Source organism: Lissotriton vulgaris, chromosome 7, assembly GCF_964263255.1.
Source record: "Lissotriton vulgaris chromosome 7, aLisVul1.2, whole genome shotgun sequence".
NCBI lineage: Eukaryota > Metazoa > Chordata > Amphibia > Caudata > Salamandridae > Lissotriton > Lissotriton vulgaris.
The window spans coordinates 1,756,355,472-1,756,380,588 of NC_141695.1; the positions used below are offsets into that span (position 1 = coordinate 1,756,355,472).

Sequence of the window (25,117 nt, forward strand, 5' to 3'; positions counted from 1 at the left end):
TCCAGCAACTGGGAAGCAAAACTAGTGAAACGTCATACACCATATTACAAGGAATTCAGCAGTGTACTGGTAAGTAATTCCCAAAAAAAACTACTTGTTGCAAAGAAAACAGAACCTCAACAAAATTTGCAAATACTTCACCCTTTTCTTTCTAATCTTCAATACATATACAAGAAGTAAAAATCTTGGACACAACTTAAAACCTCTACAATCCACCTCTGGATATTTGGAACCATAAAGGAAGAGAAAACAATTGACCATGTAATACATTTTAAGCAAGAAAAATACAAACGTCCAATCCTAACAACTTTCTTCCCACAGAAAATAACCCTAATAAACACAAAATTTACCATCCCCCCAAAAACAGACTGCATCAATTAACAACATATATTTTTCCCATGGCAGACAGAATTTCGTCAACAAAAGTAAAGCACACTTTTAGTATATTGCATTCATGATTTCTTTTTTTGCCTATTTTTATCCAACGGATTATTGTAAAATGGATTATTGAAATAAAGCAAGCTACACTCAATCCTGAAGGATTGCTAAAATTTAGTGGCTGCATTTATTGTAAGAAGAGATTAACTGAGCGCAGGAGTCATTGGTGATGTGTTACAAAGGCAGAGCAGTTACTCTGGCCGACACTGTGGAAAGGACTAGGGGGCATAACCTCTCTGCCTCTGCAAGGAGATTAAAGTGAGGGAGAACATCTAACAGTTGAAAATGCTAGCCTCTACCTCCAATGAGCCCTGTGGGTCATTTTTAAAGGGAGGTAGCCCAGAACATCCCCATTAAGTTGCTAGTAGTATGCCTAGAGTACCCAATTTAAGGAGAATGGTTCAGAGACAAAAACAATTGAGTAACCCCCAAAGGTAACAACACAATCCGACTCTGATATTAAAATCCCCTTGAACTTACAGATACTTTTACTAACAAACCTTTCAAACTGTATTACAATGAGATCCCTCTCAAACGATTAAAATTTATAGTAGTATCCATAACTTGGTAACAATGGAGAAGACTGAAATTTGGATGATAAAGGGAACTTTCAAGTCAACTCCCCATCCATTCACCCGCACTTACACTATTCATGACAACATTAACAACACTTCGATGCCATTAGTGTACATCTTACTCCCTGACAAGCAATTCTCAACTTTCACTGAACTTCTAACGGTAATAAAATCCAAAACAGAAAAAAAGTCCTTGGATAAGTATGATTGATTTTAAATTAGTGATGATTAATACTATCACTAACATTTAACCTGACACCCAAAAAACATAACAGCTTTGTGTTTGAATAGCCTGAGTATGTGGATGAGTTCTACACATTAATTATACAATTGGAATACTTCTCACAAAATGAGGAAAAAGTTGCTCCACTCCTAAATTACATCGAGAACACTTGGATTGGCCATCTATGCAGGTCGGGTCACAGGAGGAAGCCAAGGTTTCCCATTGACTGGTGGAACTGTTACTTGACCTGTTTAGAGGAAGGTGTAAAAACAAGCAATGCCATAGAGGATGGCACAATTCATTCAATAGGCCTATTTAACAATATCACTCCAACCTTTATCATTTCCTGGAAATTTGGACAAAAAACTAAGTTTCCAGGAAATGAGAATTACACAATCGTTTTATGGTAGTCTGAACCCTCATACATCCAAAAAAAGAAAGAAATGTCTAGTAAAAATCCATAAATTACCTTTGATGGAAGCTTAGACTACCTAGAAAATATTGCATAAATCTTACACTACTAACATGAACTAATACCCTCTAAAATTACTCGCCTGTTTGAACAACGTTTTCAAATTCAAAGAGCATTATTGAAACAAATTCTAACAATAGATTGTGTTCCTACATGCAGTTGTCTTCTTTCATCAACTCTTGGTGATATTTCATAAAACATGTTGCCAAGAGTCTTGAGCAATCATAGAATCCAAAGAGTTTAACCCAAATCCACATAAAATCCTATACTCATTTTTTTTAAACCATGTCCTAATATTATGGTACTTGACAGAAAAGCTAAATATAGTCCAAAAATACATTTCACCAAAAATCAGTTATTAAAAAAACATCCAATTTCTGAAATGAAACAAATCCTGCAGGAATCCATTCAGAAGTCCTGAGTTCTTCCATCAAAGCCATGTCTTTGTCTTCTAAAGTCACAAAACAATAAAATCTGCAAAGCCAAACAATGTCAACATTGTTTTTATTTCAAAGAGGTTTAGAAAAGTTGTAACCATGATTTGTTTCCAACTTTTGTTAAACCTAAGTTGTAAAAATACAAACCTCCTGATGCGTGTATATGAACAAAGCCTGCATGGAATGTAAAAGGGGTTATAACAGCAATGAAAAACAAAACAGTTCCTTACTATAGACCATCTATCTACCTCCCCCAGCGCTCCTTCAATAAACTTAGCCACCAATATGTTAAAAAATTCCTTTAGTAAATATAGTATTAACTAACCTATAAAATAATGTTTAAGCCTTAATACTCAAGTAATAACATAAATACCAGAATATTAATACACTTCCCCACCCAATACCCCTATATACCTTACTTATTGTCCCTAAATATTGTTTTGTTATTGTTAAAATATTGTGCAAAGTTATAATTATAGAAAAAGTTATAACATGTATACAAACGTATTTGTATGTGTGCTGCAGAAATAAAGATATTTCTCCTTGTTGCACCAGCTTGAAGATTTTGATCAAATCCTGTATGCAAAATCATGGCAGGAGATCAGCAAAGTCGCTTGGGGAGCCTAGGTCGGTTCCCGAGGCCACACCTATTGTAGCTCCGAGTCGCCCACTCTGCTTTAATAAGCTACAGAGCGCTTCTGGTGGGGCCCCACGGTCCGCCACAGTAGCTCACCGTCAGTGCGGACTCTCCCCAATATGTGTTGAGACTTAAGAGATAGATTGCAACGACTGGAGCTCCAAGTGGATGATTCCATCTTCGTGTACATGTTGGCCACGCCCACACTCATTTTGGCCAAATACATGTCTACATATCTTTGCAGATATGAGCTTGCGTCAAAATCCATGGGGGAAGCAAAGGAATGACCATGGACCATTCGTGGAAAGCTTCCTTAAACTTAAAGCAGAGTAACACAAGGCAGAACATTGGGTACCATTACTTTTGGGTACAAACCAACACAAATCACCATTTGACCAACCTGGAATTTGCTTCAGGTCTGTGTTAGATAAGTGATGCAAACTTGATGCAAAATCTTTCTGGATCTGGGCTTTTGTGTCTCCATGTCCTGTCTGATGTAGCATGCCTGCAAAGTTAAAAACATAACCAAAATCCTGGTGACTTGTTCGTGCCAGAGAAGAGGAACTGACTTTGATGGAGAAATAAACCCACGCAGAGGTTTTTCTTAGAAGAGTGACCAACTCTAACCACAGACCCCGAGTTTTGAAAGCTGCTGAGAGGGGAGGAGACATCCCTGTAGCAGAGGGCTGGAGGACAGGGCAAGAGCAGGCGCTCTCACTGTCTCTGCAGACAGGAGAGTACACAGGGTGAGAGAGACACTCTCACTGCACACAGGACCGTAAAAGGATTGGATTGTGAAAATCCCAGGAGTGCTGTCTCTGCAGACAGGGGAGTGAGGACACCGAGCTCTTCTTCCAACTAGTATTTGAAGTAAAATGGTGAATTCCCTGAAGAGCTGGAGGCCGGGTGGACGTGTTCATGGTTGCTGGGGCTGTATCCACACAGGTAAGGCAAGTGACGGGTGAGACACCATGACCGGTGCCTGTAGTTGCTGCACACACAGCTCACGGTGAAACCTCCTGTCCTCTCCTCCCTGGGACCAGCTCTCCCCTCTCTCCGCTACCTTTGGCTTGGCTCGCGCTCAGAAATAACAAATACATGCATTGAAACATACATGTTCCCCTGTGGTGCTGGTCACTGCAGCAGGGTGAGAGCTGACCTCCATCTTCGGGGGAGTCTTTTGGGGTGGGAGTGGGTGTGGGGTGCACTGCCTGCCTGCACCTGTAAATAAATCTCCCTGCAGATGTTTAATAGGACTCTGGGGGTTCACTGCAGCAAAGGAGTCCTACAGGGTGGTGGCCCACAGGGGCTGCCTCACCTGTGCCATTGTAGTGTCCCTCATACAGGTCGAAGGATGACCGGGGCAGCAGAAACTACCTCTCAAAGATTCCTAGCCATGCCCGCCAGGCTCACATCCCATCCTTCGACGGGTACTGTGGAGTATTAGGGGCTTGTTGATAGCGTTTGCCAGGTGTTTGTTTCTGTCCCCAGGCCTCTGTTTGGACTGTGAAGTGCAGCAATATTCAGTACTCAGGGGGCCTCGCAGGACTCTCTGCACCGGTGCCACTGCACCTGCTGCACCAATGGAGCCTACGCTGCTGCCTGTGTACAATGCAGCATCAGAGGCTTGTTTGATACTGTTTACCAGGTTGGCCCAAAGTCCAGTCCCCTCCTGTCTTACACCCTGCAGTGAGAAATCCCAATTATGAAGGAAAAGGATACATTAACAAAATCATACAGGTGTCTTCCTGAGATGAGAACAGTCCCAGACAAGTTCCATTCACCAAGCTTTCAGAAGTGTTTTATCAGCGTGAGTGGGAATGTTTCTAATGTTGACAAAGAGCAACGGATTTTTATAAAGTGTCTTCTGCTTTTCTCATGTTCATTCTATGTTGGAGACACTGAAGTCATGGGAACGTGCTCTAAAAGCTTGCAGCTCATCTCTGTGAACAGGATTGAGGGGTCCTCTGTCTATATTTGTTCTGAAGAACCTGAAAGTGCCTTTATTCTAAGAAAGTGCCATCCGCACACCTGCACCAAGTCCCAGCCCAGTCATGGACAGGCCTAGGCTACTGCCCACTATCAAAGAGGTCATTATTAATAGCAGGTTCACCTGTTTGGCCTGCTGAAATTTAATCAGGGATACATTCCTTATCAGACCTGGTATTTACCAAGCACAATATATATTTCAACACTTTCTAATAGGGCTCCTTGCACAAATATTCAATTGTGTATGAGTTACAATTTGCAGAGGAACTCATAATGAGGACTTTATTCAGAAAAACATAAATATCAAAGCTGTCATAACTTTTCAAACTTCAGATTTCAAACATTTTTTCTCACCTAGTTCAGGGTCAATGATTTGCAAATCAGAATGTTCCGAAAATGAAAGACCGGACAGCTCAGGCAGTAGACGGAAGTTGATAAATGTAGCACAAAATTTCAAATGAATTTGAATTTCAGTGACATAGATCGGCTGCTGGGTTTAGACTGTAAATAAATACAAGCATTGGCATAGCCAATAGGTCTCGCCTTTGGGACCTTATAAGTGTTTAGCCATGCAACAGTTGATGTTTTTGCACCAAGGGTATTGTGCTGCATGGGTAAACACTCGTAGGGTCCCAAAGGCGAGACCTATTGGCTATGCCAATGCGTGTTTTATTTGTTTTGCTGCCATTCTTCAATACAAAAAGATTTTTTTTAAAAAATTGATGGATGGAAAGCTTGGATTAATCTCAGCCACTGGTCACTCAGGCCTCATCCCGGTCCATTATTTTTCACAACTTGTCACGTCAGTTTGGACCCAGCCGTATGCAAATCAGTCGTGAGACTCCAGTGGGAGCAGTTCAGCCCGAACAGCCAAGTCATGACTCTTGCATGACAGCTGGCATGATCGCATACACCTTTCAGACAGCTTGAGTAATTACTGGAACTACCAGCATGACCAAACATTAGACTGCACATTGCTCCTGCTTGGAGTGTCTTTGCATGACTGCTTGCATAATTGTTAGAGACAAGAGTGCTAGGGCTGTCTAAGACTTTTCTTCTTGCATGGACATTGCCTGCCGTTGTAGGTCAGCATGCGTGATCACAGCCATGACAGTTAGTGTTATACACACCGAGCACAGGGATTTGAAGCTATACGATATTGCACCTATCCACTAGTATCACAATTGTATCTGCAAATTTTAGGTGCTAAGGACAGGAGATTCAAAATCCCTAAATCTCCCTAAGACTAAAAAGTCTCAAACAAACATAATTTTTCACAATGTCCAGCACTCTTTAACGATATAAGAACGATCTGTTTCTGTACAGTGTGATAGCAAAAAACTTTTCTTTTTCATGCACAATATAGAATCACAATATTTCATTTAGTCAATCCTGGTGAATTATGAGTCTTCAGTGGATGAATAATAAGTTCTTTATTTGATTCAAAAAGCATGGATTCTGTCTTCATAAAAACAATGTTGTAGCCGGTGCCTACGCGTTTCGTCCAAAAGGACTTCTTCAGGGCAGGCAAGTCAATTTCTGGATAGAGTAGGGCTTATCTGTTTCTTCTTCATGAAGGATTATTTGTGGTTCACTTCCTTAGTATATTTTCACAACCTTTGTACCGAATATCTTGTGATTTGTCAAATAGCATCTTTCTACTGGGGGTCACGTGTCTGTGATATATATCTCACAATGTCTTGGACACTGGTCTCTGATGTGCCGGATTCTTATAGATCCAACATGTTGTGTGTTCACAAATCACTGGCTTTGTGGCGTTGTAACCACAGCGGCTTGCAAGATCACATCAGAGACCAGTGTCCAAGACATTGTGAGATATATATCACAGACACGTGACCCCCAGTAGAAAGACGCTATTTGACAAATCACAAGATATTCGGTACAAAGGTTGTGAAAATATACTAAGGAAGTGAACCACAAATAATCCTTCATGAAGAAGAAACAGATAAGCCTTACTCTATCCAGAAATTGACTTACCTGCCCTGAAGAAGTCCTTTTAGACGAAACGCGTAGGCACCGGCTACAACATTGTTTTTATGAAGACAGAATCCATGCTTTTTGAATCAAATAAAGAACTTATTATTCATCCACTGAAGACTCATAATTTACCAGGATTGACTAAATGAAATATTGTGATTCTATATTGTGCATCAAAAAGAAAAGTTTTTTGCTATCACACTGTACAGAAACAGATCGTTCTTATATGGTTAAAGAGTGCTGGACATTGTGAAAAATTAGGCATGACAGTTAGTGTAACCTCCTAACGACCTGCATTTCACGACGTCCTGCATAAAAATGTTGACAATGGGCAAGAGGTTGTTGTTCAGTTTGCAAAAAAGATGGCATAACAAATTTGAATGTCCGACTGCTTACACATTGTATGGGAACTATGCGATAAACAGCAGGACAGTTTTAACCCAGTATGTGTGATAAAGCCTTTAATATCAAAGAGCCCCACTTGGTAAAGTTCTATCTGTCCTCTAAACACTTCAGACAGTCCTCGGTAAATAAATCGTGCTGTAAATGCCACTGCAGTGCAGCAAACACAGGGACACTGCCTGTGGTCCAGTTCTGTAGATCAAAACGTGGTTGTAAGGCTTGGCTCTGTTTGTTGTCCAGTCCTATACATCGAAAAAAATAGTAATAAATAATGTGCGTTGCTGGTTTATTTAACTGGTTCCAGGTTCCACCGAGCAACCTTGGCCGATGCCCGGTGGAGCTGTCCTATGCAGCTATAGAGGAGTCTGGCCCCTCGGCCGGTGCACAGTGGAGCTGTCCTATACAGCTATAGAGGAGTCTGGCCCCTCGACCGGTGCACGGTGGAGCTGTCCCATGCAGCTATAGAGGAGTCTGGCCCCTCGGCCGGTGCCCGGTGGAGCTGTCCTATGCAGCTATAGAGTAGTCCGGCCCCTCGGCAGGTGCCCGGTGGAGGTGTCCTATGTAGCTATAGAGGAGTCTGGCCCCTCAGCCGGTGCACAGTGGAGCTGTCCTATGCAGCTATAAAGGAGTCTGGCCCCTCGGCCAGTGCACGGTGGAGCTGTCCTATGCAGCTATAGAGGAGTTTGGCCCCTCGGCCGGTGCACGGTGGAGCTGTCTTATACAGCTATAGAGGAGTCTGGCCCCTCGGCCGGTGCACAGTGGAGCTGCCCTTTACAGCTATAGAAGAGTCTGGCCCCTCGGCCGGTGCCCGGTGGAGCTGTCCTATACAGCTATAGAGGAGTCTGGCCTCTCGGCCGGTGCACGGTGGAGCTGTCCTATGCATCTATAGAGGAGTCTGGCCCCTCAGCCGGTGCACAGTGGAGCTGTCCTATGCAGCTATAGAGGAGTCTGGCCCCTCGGCCGGTGCCCGGTGGAGCTGTCCTATGCAGCTATAGAGGAGTCCGGCCCCTCGGCCGGTGCCCGGTGGAGGTGTCCTATGTAGCTATAGAGGAGTCTGGCCCCTCGGCCGGTGCACAGTGGAGCTGTCCTATGCAGCTATAGAGGAGCTTGACCCCTCGGCCGGTGCCCGGTGGAGCTGTCCTATGCAGCTATAGAGGAGTCTGGCCCCTCGGCCGGTGCACAGTGGAGCTGTCCTATGCAGCTATCGAGGAGTCTGGCCCCTCGGCCGGTGCACGGTGGAGCTGTCCTATGCAGCTATAGAGGAGTCTGGCCCCTCGGCCAGTGCACGGTGAAGCTGTCCTATGCAGCTATAGAGGAGTCTGGCCCCTCGGCCGGTGCACGGTGGAGCTGTCCTATACAGCTATAGAAGAGTCTGGCCCCTCGGCCGGTGCCCGGTGGAGCTGTCCTATACAGCTATAGAGGAGTCTGGCCCCTCGGCCGGTGCACGGTGGAGCTGTCCTATGCAGCTATAGAGGAGTCTGGCCCCTCGGCCGGTGCCCGGTGGAGCTGTCCTATGCAGCTATAGAGGAGTCCGGCCCCTCGGCCGGTGCCCGGTGGAGGTGTCCTATGTAGCTATAGAGGAGTCTGGCCCCTCGGCCGGTGCACGGTGGAGCTGTCCTATGCAGCTATAGAGGAGTCTGGCCCCTCGGCCAGTGCACGGTGGAGCTGTCCTATGCAGCTATAGAGGAGTCTGGCCCCTCGGCCGGTGCCCGGTGGAGCTGTCCTATACAGCTATAGAGGAGTCTGGCCCCTCGGCCGGTGCACGGTGGGGCTGTCCTATGCAGCTATAGAGGAGTCTAACCCCTCAGCCGGTGCACAGTGGAGCTGTCCTATGCAGCTATAGAGGAGTCTGGCCCCTCGGCCGGTGCCCGGTGGAGCTGTCCTATACAGCTATAGAGGAGTCTGGCCCCTCGGCCGGTGCACGGTGGGGCTGTCCTATGCAACTATAGAGGAGTCTAACCCCTCAGCCGGTGCACAGTGGAGCTGTCCTATGCAGCTATAGAGGAGTCTGGCCCCTCGGCTGGTGCCCGGTGGAGCTGTCCCATGCAGCTATAGAGGAGTCTGGCCCCTCGGCCGGTGCCCGGTGGAGCTGTCCTATGCAGCTATAGAGGAGTTCGGCCCCTCGGCCGGTGCCCGGTGGAGGTGTCCTATGTAGCTATAGAGGAGTCTGGCCCCTCGGCCGGTGCCCGGTGGAGCTGTCCTATGTAGCTATAGAGGAGTTTGGCGCCTCAGCCGGTGCACAGTGGAGCTGTCCTATGCAGCTATAGAGGAGTCTGGCCCCTCGGCCGGTGCCCGGTGGAGCTGTCCCATGCAGCTATAGAGGAGTCTGGCCCCTCGGCCGGTGCCCGGTGGAGCTGTCCTATGTAGCTTTAGAGGAGTTTGGCGCCTCAGCCGGTGCACAGTGGAGCTGTCCTATGCAGCTATAGAGGAGTCTGGCCCCTCGCCGGTGCCCGGTGGAGCTGTCCCATGCAGCTATAGAGGAGTCTGGCCCCTCGGCCGGTGCCCGGTGGAGCTGTCCTATGCAGCTATAGAGGAGTCCGGCCCCTCGGCCGGTGCCCGGTGGAGCTGTCCTATGTAGCTATAGAGGAGTCTGGCCCCTCGGCCGGTGCCCGGTGGAGCTGTCCTATGTAGCTATAGAGGAGTCCGGTCCCACAGCCGGTGCACGGTGGAGCTGTCCTATGCAGCTATAGAGGAGTCCGGCCCCTCGGCCGGTGCACGGTGGAGCTGTCCTATGCAGCTATAGAGGAGTCTGGCCCCTCGGCTGGTGCACGGTGGAGCTGTCCTATGCAGGTATAGAGGAGTCTGGTCCCTTGGCGTCACCTACCCAGCCGGTCATCTGACATTGTTTTTCCTCTTCTTCCCGTTCGTGTCTCCTTCACTCCCACTCCCCCTCCCTCTGTGATTCTTTGATTCAAACGGTTGTAAATATGTAACCTGTAACTCACTGATTCAACTGATATAACTATGTATCCTGTAACTCGCTGATCCTCATGTAAAGCGCTCTGATACCTCCGGGTCTAACCAGCGCTATATAAAACTTTGCAAATAAAATAAAAATAAACAGATACCTTCTTGGGGGTAATGAAACGTTCCTTTGATTGTCTGCATACTTTATAGGCACACTGAAGGGGGCAGTATGGTACACAGATAATTTTGGAAAAAGTGTTCTTCGTGGTTCGGGATGATTTTCTCCATAAACTGGCTGCACTCTGTGTAAACGTTGAAGCGGGATGTTCTCTCTTATACATGTAACGTTGTGAAACGATGGAGCCGATTACAAATACAGGTTGTGCAGTCCTCGCTCACAATGCTCACTCATGTGGTAGGGTGACCAACTGGCATAGGTGCAAATTCAGGACGGTGAGTGTAAAAATTCTGGAAAAAGGGTCACAATTCAGGACACAAATTCAGGCAGGAGGTCAAAATACAGGACAAAAGTTCAGGAAAATTGGATATGTTTTACAGACACATCAGAGGTCGCGCAATAGTATATAAGTAAGCCCAGCCATATCCAAACATATTCAACCATTTGCAAACCTATCCATCATGTACCCTTCCGTCTATCATTTCACTCATCCATCCCTTCATCCACCCTTTCACCCTATCCATCTGTACACTCATCCATCCACTCTTCTACCTATCCATCCATTCACTCATCCATCCAGCCATTTACCCTTTCTCCCATCCAGCCATCCTTTCACTTACTCATCCATCCACTCAGTCACTCATCCTTCCACCCATCCACCCTCACAGTCATCCATCCATCCTCCATTTCTCTCTCCATCGACCCTTTCACTTAGCAGTCCTTCCTTCCATCCATCCACCCATCCATCTACTCATCCACTCATGAATCCATCCATTGACCCTATCACTCATCCATCCTTTCTCTCATCCATTTATTCTTTCACTCCTTCACTCATCTATTCATCCTTTTGTCCATCTACCCTCCCTTTTACTCACTCATCCATCCTTACATCCACCCTTTCACTCATCCGTCCATCCATTCACCCTTGTACTTATCAATTCATCAATCCATCCATCATTTCACTTATCCATCTACCCACTCGCTCACCAACCACCTTTTCACTCATCCATCCTTTCACTCATCCATCCACCCGTTTACCCATCCAGCTCCCCTTCCACCCATACATCCAGCTATTTACCTTTTCTCTCTTCCATCCTTCCACTCAATCATCAATCCATCCATCCTCTCTCATTATCCATCTATTCAATCTTTCATTCATCCATTCACCCTTTCACTAGTTCATTCAGCCATCCAGCCATCCCTTCACTTACTCACTCGCCCACCTTTCCATATTAATTTTGAGCTGAGCCTTTTTGAGAAGAGGCCCATCAAGAACTTCACCCTCACTGCAGGAGCCATTGCAGGACTGGGACAGAAGCCACCCAGGCAGAGACAGGATCCACCACACGAGGGGACAGAAGCCATCACAGGTTGGGGGGGCAGGCGCCACCACATGGAAGGACAGGAGCCATCACTGGGGGGAGGAGCCATCACAGGAGAGGGAACAGGATCCACCAGGGAGGGCACAGGGGTGGGCATGCAGTATTCTAGTAGCATCTTGGTTTCTTCCAGGGTGGGGTAGGGCTCCTCACCCCCTCCTGGACAAGACAACGAGAAGACAGGCTCTCTTTCAAAAATGATAGTTTTGCCATCTCTCACTGTGATGTACAGTACTTAAAGGAGATACTCCAAGAGAACTGATTTAACTGATTGTCCTCCATACGTTATTAACCGGTGTGGGTGTGATTGTGCCATTTCTTTATTTTATTACATTATAGACTGCATGTTTGAAGAACCGAGTTTTGTTTACAATTTAGTGACAGTAATTAAGCTCTGTGAAGAGACCCACATGCTGCCTCGGTGTAATCAGGGCCGGTGCTAGGATGTTTGGGGCCCTGGGCAGAAAGGCAATGTGTGAAGCCCCTCTAAATTGCAGAGACATGGCGCATTCAGGGCTGTTTGCATGTGAATAGATGCCCCTGCTCCTGAAGCTGCAGCCCCTCCCTCTCAGTCACCTTCAAGTACCTCTTAACAGTTCATCAAGGGCTGAAGGTGTGAGGGTTGCCACCCCGCTGTGCCTCTCCAATGCTGCTGGGTATCTGAGCTTTGGTACTGCATCGGAGTCTGTTGCACCCGACCTCAACAGCATCGGAGTCAAGAAGGGTGGTGGGTGGAAGCTATGCCGGCTTTAGGGTGGTGCGACCAGTTAAAATTACGGACAAATGCCGTCCGTTAAAGAATCCTTCACAGACAACGGACGGACGGCCGAAATTACGGACTGTCCATGAAATTTACGGACGGTTGGTCACCCTATCATGTGGTCCTCTCATAGTTTTGTTTCGTGTGGTGCCTTTCCACCCCTCACATACTCAGTACAGCCAGCGTGTTCCAGGGTTGGCTGGTACTTTTGTGGTTTTCACCAACCCTACTGGGATTGCAGCCTACACTGCCAGCCTGTGCACCTGAGTGGATTGGTACATGACGTGGGAGTCGTTTTGCTGCTCTGCAACACTTGGCTGTAGCGCTTCTGTCCCCACGCGCATCTTCAAAACTGAACCGAGAAATAGGAGTACGACTGATAACACAGATCAGTGGCACAACCTGGTCGCCCAGATGCAGTTGCTTATGCCGTTTTATTTACAGTTTGCCCTCCTTGTGTTTATGCTGTGAATATGAAGACCTTGGTCTGTTTGTGCCCGGTATTTTCTCCTCCCTTGTTTTACAGACCCTTGAACTCCGTCCTGCACATAGCGCTAGGCGCTGGAACCCTGTTATCTACTCGTAATCCACTTTTAAAATTCCCGTTTATTTTACTTTTGCTCGGCGCTCGTTATCCCCTGGTTTTATTAGCTAGAATATTGTTTAGAATTTACGAGGCCCCTACCTGTGCCCTTACTCACGGATCGCACTGCTGCACTCTAAACTGGTCTGCATTCACCGCCATTCGGGCGGCCCGGTCCCCGCGCTCTGTTGATCTGGGACGCCATCTCGGGTGGGTGACTAACGCTACTCAGCCATTGGCTGAAGCTCACACGTGGGCTGATTAGAAGTTGTAATTGCTGACAGTATTTAACCTAGGTAGGAGAGTTCCTCATTCTTGCTTGAACTCCGTCCTGCACATAGCGCTAGGCGCTGGAACCCTGTTATCTACTCGTAATCCACTTTTAAAATTCCCGTTTATTTTACTTTTGCTCGGCGCTCGTTATCCCCTGGTTTTATTAGCTAGAATATTGTTTAGAATTTACGAGGCCCCTACCTGTGCCCTTACTCACGGATCGCACTGCTGCACTCTAAACTGGTCTGCATTCACCGCCATTCGGGCGGCCCGGTCCCCGCGCTCTGTTGATCTGGGACGCCATCTCGGGTGGGTGACTAACGCTACTCAGCCATTGGCTGAAGCTCACACGTGGGCTGATTAGAAGTTGTAATTGCTGACAGTATTTAACCTAGGTAGGAGAGTTCCTCATTCTTGCTTGAACTCCGTCCTGCACATAGCGCTAGGCGCTGGAACCCTGTTATCTACTCGTAATCCACTTTTAAAATTCCCGTTTATTTTACTTTTGCTCGGCGCTCGTTATCCCCTGGTTTTATTAGCTAGAATATTGTTTAGAATTTACGAGGCCCCTACCTGTGCCCTTACTCACGGATCGCACTGCTGCACTCTAAACTGGTCTGCATTCACCGCCATTCGGGCGGCCCGGTCCCCGCGCTCTGTTGATCTGGGACGCCATCTCGGGTGGGTGACTAACGCTACTCAGCCATTGGCTGAAGCTCACACGTGGGCTGATTAGAAGTTGTAATTGCTGACAGTATTTAACCTAGGTAGGAGAGTTCCTCATTCTTGCTTGAACTCCGTCTTGCACATAGCGCTAGGCGCTGGAACCCTGTTATCTACTCGTAATCCACTTTTAAAATTCCCGTTTATTTTACTTTTGCTCGGCGCTCGTTATCCCCTGGTTTTATTAGCTAGAATATTGTTTAGAATTTACGAGGCCCCTACCTGTGCCCTTACTCACGGATCGCACTGCTGCACTCTAAACTGGTCTGCATTCACCGCCATTCGGGCGGCCCGGTCCCCGCGCTCTGTTGATCTGGGACGCCATCTCGGGTGGGTGACTAACGCTACTCAGCCATTGGCTGAAGCTCACACGTGGGCTGATTAGAAGTTGTAATTGCTGACAGTATTTAACCTAGGTAGGAGAGTTCCTCATTCTTGCTTGAACTCCGTCCTGCACATAGCGCTAGGTGCTGGAACCCTGTTATCTACTCGTAATCCACTTCTAAAATTCCCGTTTATTTTACTTTTGCTCGGCGCTCGTTATCCCCTGGTTTTATTAGCTAGAATATTGTTTAGAATTTACGAGGCCCCTACCTGTGCCCTTACTCACGGATCGCACTGCTGCACTCTAAACTGGTCTGCATTCACCGCCATTCGGGCGGCCCGGTCCCCGCGCTCTGTTGATCTGGGACGCCATCTCGGGTGGGTGACTAACGCTACTCAGCCATTGGCTGAAGCTCACACGTGGGCTGATTAGAATCCTACATAGACAGCAAGATATGGCGTGCAGCGTGTACGCGCAGCGTGGACGCCATAGTGACGCCGGAGTCACGCCAGAGTCCAGCCCGTCTGCGCCCGTCCGCGCTACGGACGGCCTGGACGGCTGGACTACTGGCCTTTACAAGGTAGGCGCCCCTGTCCTGAATTACTCTTTTAGGGAGATGCTGCGGCTGAAGCCCGCTCCTGCCCCTTGCTCTCATCGCTACAGACCTGAGGATTATTTGACATGTCCCAGCTGTGTGTGTTTCTCGACTGAGGCGGATGAGCCTTTGCTCACTCTTGCCTCTGCTCCTCCGGAACTCTGCTCCTTATCACCACCAAACCCCAGCGAGTCCTGTCTTCTTCTCAACGCTCGCTCGCTTATTAAAAATAATATTGTTTTCAAGGAACTGGTCTTAGATAAAACACCTTCTTGGGTCTTTATTACGGAGACCTGGGCTAAAGACTCCTCCGGTCCTGATCTGGTTGAAGCGGTCCCTGAGGGCTACTGCCTTACTCGATTGGACAGATCAGGCCGTGTTGGCGGTGGTCTGGCCATTTTATATCAGGACAAATTTCACTGCCACACTATACCCCTCTCTGACCCTAAGGACACATTCCAGGTCTTATACTTTTCCCTCTCTGATTCTGCTAACCCAGCATTCAATGGAATCTTGGTATACCGCCCTCCTGGCCCAAGAGCAGGATTTGGGTTGAAACTGATGCAGGTTCTGGAACCCTATTTTGGCCGACAAAATCTGACCATTCTAGGTGATTTCAATTTTCATCTCGAGCTACTGGAGGCTCACGACACGATCTCCCTGGTAGAAATAATGTCAGCTTGCGGACTCACCCAGCTGGTGAACGGTCCCACCCACCGAGCGGGGCACACGCTCGATGGTATTTTCTCCAACGACCCTAGGCTGACAGTTGCCAGCCCCTTCCATCTCTCCTGGTCGGACCATTTGGCCGTTCCCTTCAACATGTTGTATCCCACACGGGGCTATATTAGAAGGGCCTCGAGCACCACGGAAGTGCGAAGGAACCTCAAAAAGATCAGGGAAGACTCCTTCCTTCCATGGACAACCAGTTTGTCAATTCCTCGGGAGGCAGATACCTCCACTGCGGTCTCTTTATTTGAAAATACCATTGCTGAGGCCATGGAGGAGCTTGCTCCCGCAAGGGCTTGCTATTCTGCGAGGAAAAGACCTTCCGCTCCCTGGTTCTCCGAACAGCTCCGGCTTCGGAGACAGGAAGTAAGAAGGCAGGAGCGCTTATGGCACTCTAGCTGGGCCTCTAAGGACAGAGAAGCCCATAGGGTCCTGCTTAAAAACTACAAACTAGAAGTTACTAAGACCAAGCAGGAATACTTTACGGCACTCACCTCCTCTTTGTCATCTCCTAGAGAACTTTTCAGGATTGTCGATTCCCTTACGACCCTTCAGACACCGGATCCTGTGGTTGCCTCCCAGGACCTGTGCAACAAGATAGCTGCCTTTTTTCAATCAAAGATCGCTGACATCTATGCTGCTTTGGAGGTCCAAAAACCCCTGACCGCCGTCCCCCTGCTGCCTGCTCTTCCTGAGCCCAGTGTCGCGGAAGCCTCTCAACATCAGGAATTGATTTCCTTTCCTCCTCTTTCCTGTCAGGATCTTGAAATCCTGCTTGATAAAACCAAATCTGGCTCTCCGCTGGATGTCTGCCCGCTAAAGATCCTCAAGCAGTGCAGAGAATCTCTCCTTCCTCCTCTGGTTGACATCATGAACAGAGCGATGAAGGAAGGCATCTTTCCCCAACAGTGGAAAAATGCTGTTGTAAAACCTTTGCTTAAAAAGCCTTCTCTGGACCCCGGGGTGTTAAAGAACTTTCGCCCCATCTCACTGCTCCCGGCTCCCGCAAAGATGCTCGAAGCCTATCTAAATAAACATCTGGCTGCATTTGTGGAGAGCTCGGGCTGTTTGGATCTTTCCCAGCATGGGTTCAGAAGGGAACATAGCACCGAGTCTGCCCTCACCATAGTGCTGGATACCATCCGCACCAGAGTTGATGAGGGTCAGACCTCCCTCCTGATCCTTCTGGACCTCACAGCGGCCTTCGACACCCTTTCCCCTGTGGTGTTAACATCTCGCCTGAGGGAAATTGGGGTCCGCGGGTCTGCTCTGGGACTCCTCTCCTCTTTTCTCGATCATAGAGAACAAAGGATAATGCTGGGTTCATTTCTATCTCCATCCCTGTCTGTGCAATGTGGGGTCCCCCAAGGGTCAGCGCTTAGTCCTACCCTTTTTAATATCTACGTGACCCCCCTTGCCAGACTTATTAGATCTTTTGGGATGGAGGTAGTTTCCTACGCGGACGACACCCAGATCCTAGTCTCTCTCTCCCAGCCAGCTACGTCAACTGCCGCCAATTTTAGATCTTGTATGGAGGCAGTTGGCCAGTGGATGATCCACAATTCACTAAAGCTGAATGGGGAGAAGACGGAGGTGATGGTTTTTGGAGGAAAGGAATCGATCTGGTCGGCGGAGTGGTGGCCGAACTCGCTGGGCGCATGCCCCGAGCCCACTTTGTCAGCAAAAAACTTGGGAGTTATGATCGACCCCAACCTCAGTATGTGCCAACAGGTCAACAGGACTGTTTCGACCTGCTGGGGGATTATCCACACACTGAGGAAAATCAGACACTTCTTGTCACCCCAGGCAAGAAAGCAACTTGCTGTCGCTCTTCTGGGCTCGCGACTGGACTACTGCAATGCGCTGTATGCAGGGCTTAACAAGAGTCACCTACAGCGCTTGCAGGTGGTCCAGAACGCGGCAGCGAGATTTGCTCTTGACCTACCAAAGCGTGCCTCTGCCACTGAAGCCCGAAAACAACTGCACTGGCTCCCTGTTGAATACCGGATCCTTTTCAAATCCATGTGTCTGGTGTATAAAGCTCTTGCTAAACCCAGCCCTACAAGCATGGGATCCATTCTTTCTCGGCATAACCCTAGTAGGAATCTTCGCTCCAGTCACAAACTCCTCCTCTCTGTACCCCGTGTCAGAAAAGCAAGATGGGGAGGTAAGGCCTTTTCCTCTCTGGCACCCAAGTGGTGGAATGCCCTCCCTCTGGAAGTAAGATCTAGCCCCTCTCTGCAAACTTTTAGATCCGCGCTTAAAACTCATCTTTTCACACGTGCATACCCGTAGTGGTACTCTGTATTTTCTGTATATTGATTTTGATAGGCGCCTTGATACCTTCGGGTTTAGTCTGCGCGATACAAGTTGCTTAATAAAATAAATAAATAAAATAAACAGACCCCAGTCTCAATTTATCTTCCCAGCAGCAGGAGGATGAGTTGCAGGAATTATTGCAAGGGGACAGAAGTAGGTGGTAGGTTCAAAAAGGCAGCGTTATCTAGCAGTGGGACAAAATAATCCACAGCTTAGTCTGGCGAGTGGTATGAAAAAAAGATTGAAAGCTGGCTTTTAAGAGGAGACGAGCGGAGGAAGGAGGGGGTAGTAAGAGAAAAACCAGGAACAAGGTGGCGCGGCAGCAGGAGGAGGTGCGGCAGCAGGGGGGAGGCGGGGGGCTACACTTGCGGGAGCGATAATTGCTGCCATTTGGCGGCGCACTCTCCTGCAAGTAGATCACCTCACGTGCACTCGTTGAATGGCAATGGAACGCTTGCACGTTTTTGGCTGAAAAGCCAAAGTGATCGGAAAAGGTATTCATGTGCGCTGCATAGACGAGACCTAAAAAACGTGTCTTTTCAGAGTCACATTTTTATCCAGCGGTGATTAGAGAGCTGCTCATAGTCCTCTGTCCTGTTTGTGGATTTCCTTCTGAGTGAAACAACCGCGGCCACAATTTTGACCATTTGGAAGAGTTTATTTTTGTTTATTAAAAGTTCTCCTCTGGCCTCAGAAGGGGCCTTCTGTCCGTACTAATATTATAAAGAGAGAGCCCAAACCTTTGAGGCGGGTAATCTCAGTAACCACAACACCAATCACAACACCCAATACAGCGTTGAAAAGGGCAGTTGCAGCAGAAGGACATAGGCTATGCAGACGGCCACCATATACATTTTTATTTTTAATTGTTTTTATTAACTTTTCAAGAAACAGTGGTCTTCATCACAATCATACAGTGCTAGACATACAATTGTACCGTAGGGCACCATATACATTTAAAAGGTAAAAGAACAGTGCCAGCAAAGTAATCCCTTGTGGGCGTGTCTGCCTTGTGCTGTGGGCGTGGGCTGGGGGCGTGACTAACGCTGGGGGCATGTGGTACGGCCATCACATCGTGGGCTGTGGGCGTGTGCTGCGGCGTGACAAACAATGGGGGCGTGACAAATGCTGGGGGCGTTTGTCCGCCCTTCATGCCATGTGAGTCATACATGCAAGCGCCAATTACTTGCTGCACAGCGAGCTGCTAAGGGGTTTTTTGGAGTTCAGATATCTGGGGCGCACTGCCTCAAATTTAACGTTACTGTGTGTAGTGCGGGAAGGGTGGCTATGTGGTGCGTTAAGAGCAGGCGGAAAAACACCCTTAACTGTCTAAGAAGTCAGAGACTATTTGATCATTATACAGCGATGCTCTCGCAACCACAAGATAGTGTGACACAAATAAGTACAATAAACAGATCTCAACAGTACAATAGAAGCAGATTCTTTGGTGTGTTTCTTGTCCCAGCAGGGCGAAGATTTATTTAGTCCAGACGTAAGAAATGTCACAATATGCCGACACGTGTTTCGTCGTGTGCCGTAGAGTCAACACGACTCTTCAGGGCTTATGAATCAACTCCTGAGTATGGGTTGAGAATAGTCTGGAATTGTGGAGATGTCTCACGTGGGTAAACTCGAGAGAGAGACACTGGGATTAATTTGTATCCAACAATTGTTGATAGGTGGTGGTAAGATATCCAGTGGATTTATGAGCAAGACGAGTGATCTCCACTCATTTGAAAATCTTTAGGGCGTGTTAATAACTTCAGGGTTAGAACACTGAAAAACGATGTGTTTCAGGTGTTGACCGGGAGGGGATCCCTCAGTCAGGAAACTATCCGAAAACGTGTACGTTTTCTAGAAAGGCGGTGCGCCGAGGTTCGGAATCCCTCCTCCGTTGCTTCCCGGTGGCCGTCTGTCGAGAGCGGACCAGCATCAAGGGGCACGCTGAGGGCGTGAAAAATGCTGGGGACGTGTGTCCGGCCTTCATGCCATCTGAACGCAATTGCACCGCATCAAGGGGCACGCTGGGGGCGTGAGAAATGCTGGGGGCGTGCGCTACGTTCCGCCCTTCATGCCATGTGGGTCATACATTAATCAGAAGATCGTCTGCTGTGGCCATGTGCTGGGGGCATGACAAATGCGTTCAGCTGGAGGCCTAGTAAGTAACATTACTGCAGCCTCTCCTGCGCGCTGTTACTGAACTCTCTCATTCAACGAAATTAGACGCGCCTGCTACCATCAACCAGGGCTCTAGCCGGGCTCAGGAGGCGTATCAGTACACTAATTACACGCACCTGATAACATCAACCAGGGCTGCAGCTGGGCCTCAAGCGGGGGAACCCGTGCCTGCTAACATCAAACAGGCCTGCATCTGGGCCTCAAGCGGGGGAACACGCAAATGAGCGTGTCTGTAGGGACAATTACTGCAGCCTCTCCTACCCGCTGTCACTGAACTCTCTCATTAAAGGGATTTACCCGCGGCTGATAACTCTCTCATTCAACGACATTACACGCGCCTGCTAACATCAACCAGGGCTGTAGCCAGGCCCAGGCGGCGGATCACTACACCAATTACACGCACCTGCTAACATCAACCAGGGCTGCAGCTGGCCCTTCTCCATCCCTATTCTAATGAAACGAAAAATGTTATCTACCGCAAGATTTTAAAATAAATTGCCCTTGCCAAATACACACATTACACACATTCTATTTCATACCCGGACAACGTCAGGACGGGCTGCTAGTAGTGTATATGAGCAAAGCATAGTACAGGTGCACTAAATACAAGGGGGTCTATCCACAAAGGTACATTTACATGTGTGAAACTTACACATACATATTTACTCCTACATGTACTGCTTTTGACTATTCACCATGTACATATTTAAACTTTAGGAAGCCAGGGGGTGGAGTCTAATTTCCAAGTTTAAAGTTAGTGCTGGTAACTTTTCACACATAGAGAACTTCGTCACTGTGGTGGATTTCTCCCTAAGGGAAATAAAAAGGAAAATGATTAAAGTTTGTTAATTGAGAGTGGTTTGTGTGGTGCTAGACTTACTCCAAGGCTGGAGTAGAGTACACGCATTCATATCTTTTGCACTAACAGTGACTCTGCACAATACTAACTGCTCACTGCACTCTGCAGGTTAGTGTGCGCCAGTCACTGCTCAGTGCTTTCAGTGCGCTGCTCACTAATCAATGTGCAACATGCGTGACTCACAGCTTCACACTCACTACATTCACTACATATTGTTCACTGTATGGACGTATGCAGCACAAATGTCTCACTGCTCAGTGCACACACTGCTTGCTGGTCGCTGTATTCCCACATGACTTGCACCAGGCAGTACCCACTGCTCATTGCACCTTACTCTTTGTGCAGCCAGCCGAGCACACTGCAAGCTGCAGTGTGAACTTTGCAGAGCTCAATACCCCATCCACACTGCACACTGCACACTGCTCCTTGTGCACCGTTTATTGCATGTTACTCACTATTCACTGCCCACCCTAGCCTGGCAATGCACACTGTTGGTTGTGCACTATAAATAGCTTATCAAGCACAACTGATTGCTCATTGCAAAATATTTACTTTGCACTGCACACTGCGTGTCATGCACTGCACATAGGCCAGTGCACACGGTAAGTGCACAGCGGGCAGTACCTGCTGCTCACTGTGCATTGTTCACTGCTTACTTGATCATACCCCATGGTACCCTGAATGCTAGCATGATAAGCTCTAAACCAGGTCCTTGGTCTCCTCTGAAGAGCTTTAGGCACTAACAGAAGTAAATACATTTATTGTGTTAATCACAAAGAGCTCAATAAGCACTTTAATCATACACATTTATAAAAACAACCTCATTTTTATATACCTTTGAAAGTGTTAGCTTAGTCTAACCATATCTTTGAGCATTTGATAAGCAAAGTCTAAAATGTCATTAATTTGTCAATTAAAAATTGTATTTGGTTGTCTGATGGCCTCCCTCATCTGTCAGATGTAAATAAAGTTTCCTTAATAGTAACAATTTTGGACGAATACAAACAACATGATTAAGCATTGCAACTTTATAACTACACAGACGGCAAGCATTCTTCTCTTTCAGTTTCAGATGTCACATTCTCTCAAACTCAAATATTGGCATGTAAAGTAATCTGAATCTAAAGTTTTTCTTTGTTAATGCACCTTGTAGATTTGATTCAATGTGTTCTTGATGTTAGACCTGGCACCATTGGCATGAGTCTCCCTTCCATTTTTTGCTGTTGCCTCATGTTTTTGCTGGTTTTAGATACTTTTGGGCACTGTGCCACTGCTGTTCAGTGCCACAGTGCAAGTGCTCCCTATGTAAAATTGATTTATGGATTAGTGACTCCATGATTGGCTTGATTGGTTTACTTGTCAGACCCTAGTACAGTGCACTGCGTGTGCCCAGGGCATGTAAATCCAATGCTGCTGGTGGGCTTGCAGCACTGATTGTGCCACCCACCAGAGCAGCCCGTAAAGTGTGTCTCAGGCCTGCCATTGTAGAGCCTGTGCACAGTCTGTTACTGCCATGTTGACTTGGTAAGTGCACCCACTTGCCAAACACTAAAAATTCCCTTTTCCTCATATTAGTCACCCCTAAGGTAGGCCCAAGGGCAGGGTGCATTGTAGGTAGAAGGTAGGACATGCCCTTATGTGAGTGGCATGTCCTGATAGTGAATTACAGCCATTTGCATTTTTCACTATTGCAAGGCTACCTGTTCTCCATAGGCCAGAATGGGCAGTTTGATTATAACATCTTATAATCCTAACTGACTCAGGGAATTAGGTAGAAATTCGAGTTTATTATGCCTCAACTCAGAATGATAAAATACATCTTTTAGTGAAGTTAGTTTTAACATTCAGTGTTTGAAAATACCACTTTTAGAAAGTAGGTATTTTCTTGCCTGACTATCCAAGCCAACCTCTGCAAGGTTGTGAATTCCTTGTCAGGTTTTTTTTTGTGGCAGGGGCTGGGGGCTCCAGGAGACAGGGTGAGTCAGCACAGGGCTGAACGGACCTATCTGCATGTAAATGGGTGGGAGGAGTTGCACCTAGGCCTGAATAGGGCTGCGCCTGCCTTCCACAATGCTGGCTCCACCTCCTGTGGTGTGTCTGATGACCCTGGCCCACTCTGTCAAAGGAAAGAAGGAGTCCTGTAAACAAAATGATCCAGGACTGAACAGAACTGGCTTGGTCTAGGTACAGACACACCCTGCATTCAGAGACAAAGGATTGTGGTGTATAAAAAGGGGGACCCAGGCCCCAGAACTTTAGATGACTTCTGGGAATCAAGACAAACCTTTGCTGAGGAGAAGAACCAGGAAGCTGAAGGAGCAGACTACCCCTGTGCTATGTGTTTGGGGGTTGGCATGCCATGGTTACTTCATTGCCAAAGAAAGGAGAAGAGTGTGCTTTTCATCAACCTGAAGAAGGATCTTCAAGGGCTTGAACTTGAGCTTGCCTCCTGCCTGAAGTCTCAGGGATGCAAGACTTCATCAACCAATGCCTGCTGTTGTGCTGGGCCTTTTGAGAGACTGCTTGTTGCTGGGAACTGGAAGTGCGACTCAACGATGAGAAGCGTGTCACCGCTGCAGCAGTTGCCGTCGCATCGCCAAGGAAGCGCGCTGTCGCCATCGCATCACCGAAGTGCGTCGCATCACCGGAAAAGCTTGCCACCGCCGCAGAGGTCACCGTCGCATCACCGGAGAAGCGTGTCGCAGGGTCTGTTGCGGCTCAGAAGATCATCGAGTCGCCGCACAGCCGTCGGGTGTGCACAATTCACATCAACGTTGTTGCATCGTATCCAAGACGCCAATTTGTCGCAGCGCACCGGAGATGAGTATCGCATCAAGGCTCCATCCTGTCACATCGTACCAGAGAGTAGTAAGAAACAGACTCTTCACCTCCCCACACAGTAGGAAGCGAGCATCAACTCCCCTGCGCAGCAGTAAGGAACCGACACATCCACTCCCCTGAATGTAAAGAACCGTTGCAGTACCTTCCCTGCAACCCTTTTGTTTGTTCTGCGATACGCATCCAAGGTACATTGAGAGTAAAGTGTTGCATTTACAACTTCAGAGAACTGAGCTATTTCCTACCATTTTAAAGTCTATTTTTTAGTACAGTGTTGTGGATTTTTGTTGTTTGGTCTTGTGTTAAGTCTATATAAAAAGACTTATTTTTATAAATACCACCTGTGTGGTGTCATTCTGTGGTGGTGTCACTGTATTACCATATGTGTTCACAAATGCTTTACACACTGTCTCTGAGAGAAGCCTGCCTGCTTGTGCTAAACTACCAAGGGGGTGAGCAGGTAGTTTTTTAGTAGTGTAGCCCCTTACCCTGACTAGACGCAAGGGTCCCTATTTGGTCAAAGGTACCTGCCTCTGCCAACTAGAGACCCCCAAATCTAACACTGATGAATAAGATTCATACAACACATCCTTGTGTCTGTGGTTCATCAAGGAAGCAAGGTAATTTCTCTGCTGCTTTGAAGGTAGTTTTTCTTAATAGGTCACAACTCATTTTGGCCAGCATTTCTGTTGATGGTAGCTTACATTTTTCAATTGCCTTTTCTGTGGATGTTGACTTTAATTCCATATTTTATTATGAATATATTTTTAGTTCTGTGAATAAGAGATATTTTAAAGATGGTTTTGCTATGACACAATCGCATAAGTAATTCATTTTTGCAGCCGTCTGAGTTATGTGTAGGAGTTTTATGTTAAGTTCCAATCTTAACATGCTACGTCAAGTAGATGCCCCAAGCTTTAAAAGTCTCTTGATGTCAAGCATGCAGATTGTTTCTACATGACAATGTTATTTAGAGTGAATACCACGGAAGCTCAGAGTAGCAAAGGTGTAATTTTAATTCCTAATGCTTTTACTGATGAGCCAATTGCTGTACCTCAATATAGTTTTGCAAACCTCCTTACAGATGTTGTTATAGAAGACTTTTCTTTTCTGGTTATACTGTGATTGGTCCTAGAAAATATGTTGTCTATTTCCCTTCCCACATAGTCTTATGGATTAACAATTTCTATAGGTGGATCTTATACATTACTTGATGATCCAAATGTCATTATCTGGTCTTTGATAGTTAGTTAGGATCCCATTAGCTAAACTGGTCTTGTTTAACCAAGTTAGCACACAT

At 47.2% G+C, this 25,117-nt stretch overlaps 1 protein-coding gene across 1 annotated transcript in view; it reads left to right on the plus strand.

Moving 5' to 3' along the window:
* The first annotated feature begins 3,509 nt into the window (after positions 1-3,509).
* Positions 3,510-25,117, plus strand: part of LOC147706593 (uncharacterized) — a 108,620-nt gene continuing 87,012 nt past the window's right edge. The window contains exon 1 of the mRNA XM_086933084.1: positions 3,510-3,727. Coding sequence (XP_086789210.1) covers positions 3,658-3,727 — 70 coding nt within the window. The 5' untranslated portion in view covers positions 3,510-3,657. The remainder of the gene's footprint in view (positions 3,728-25,117) is intronic.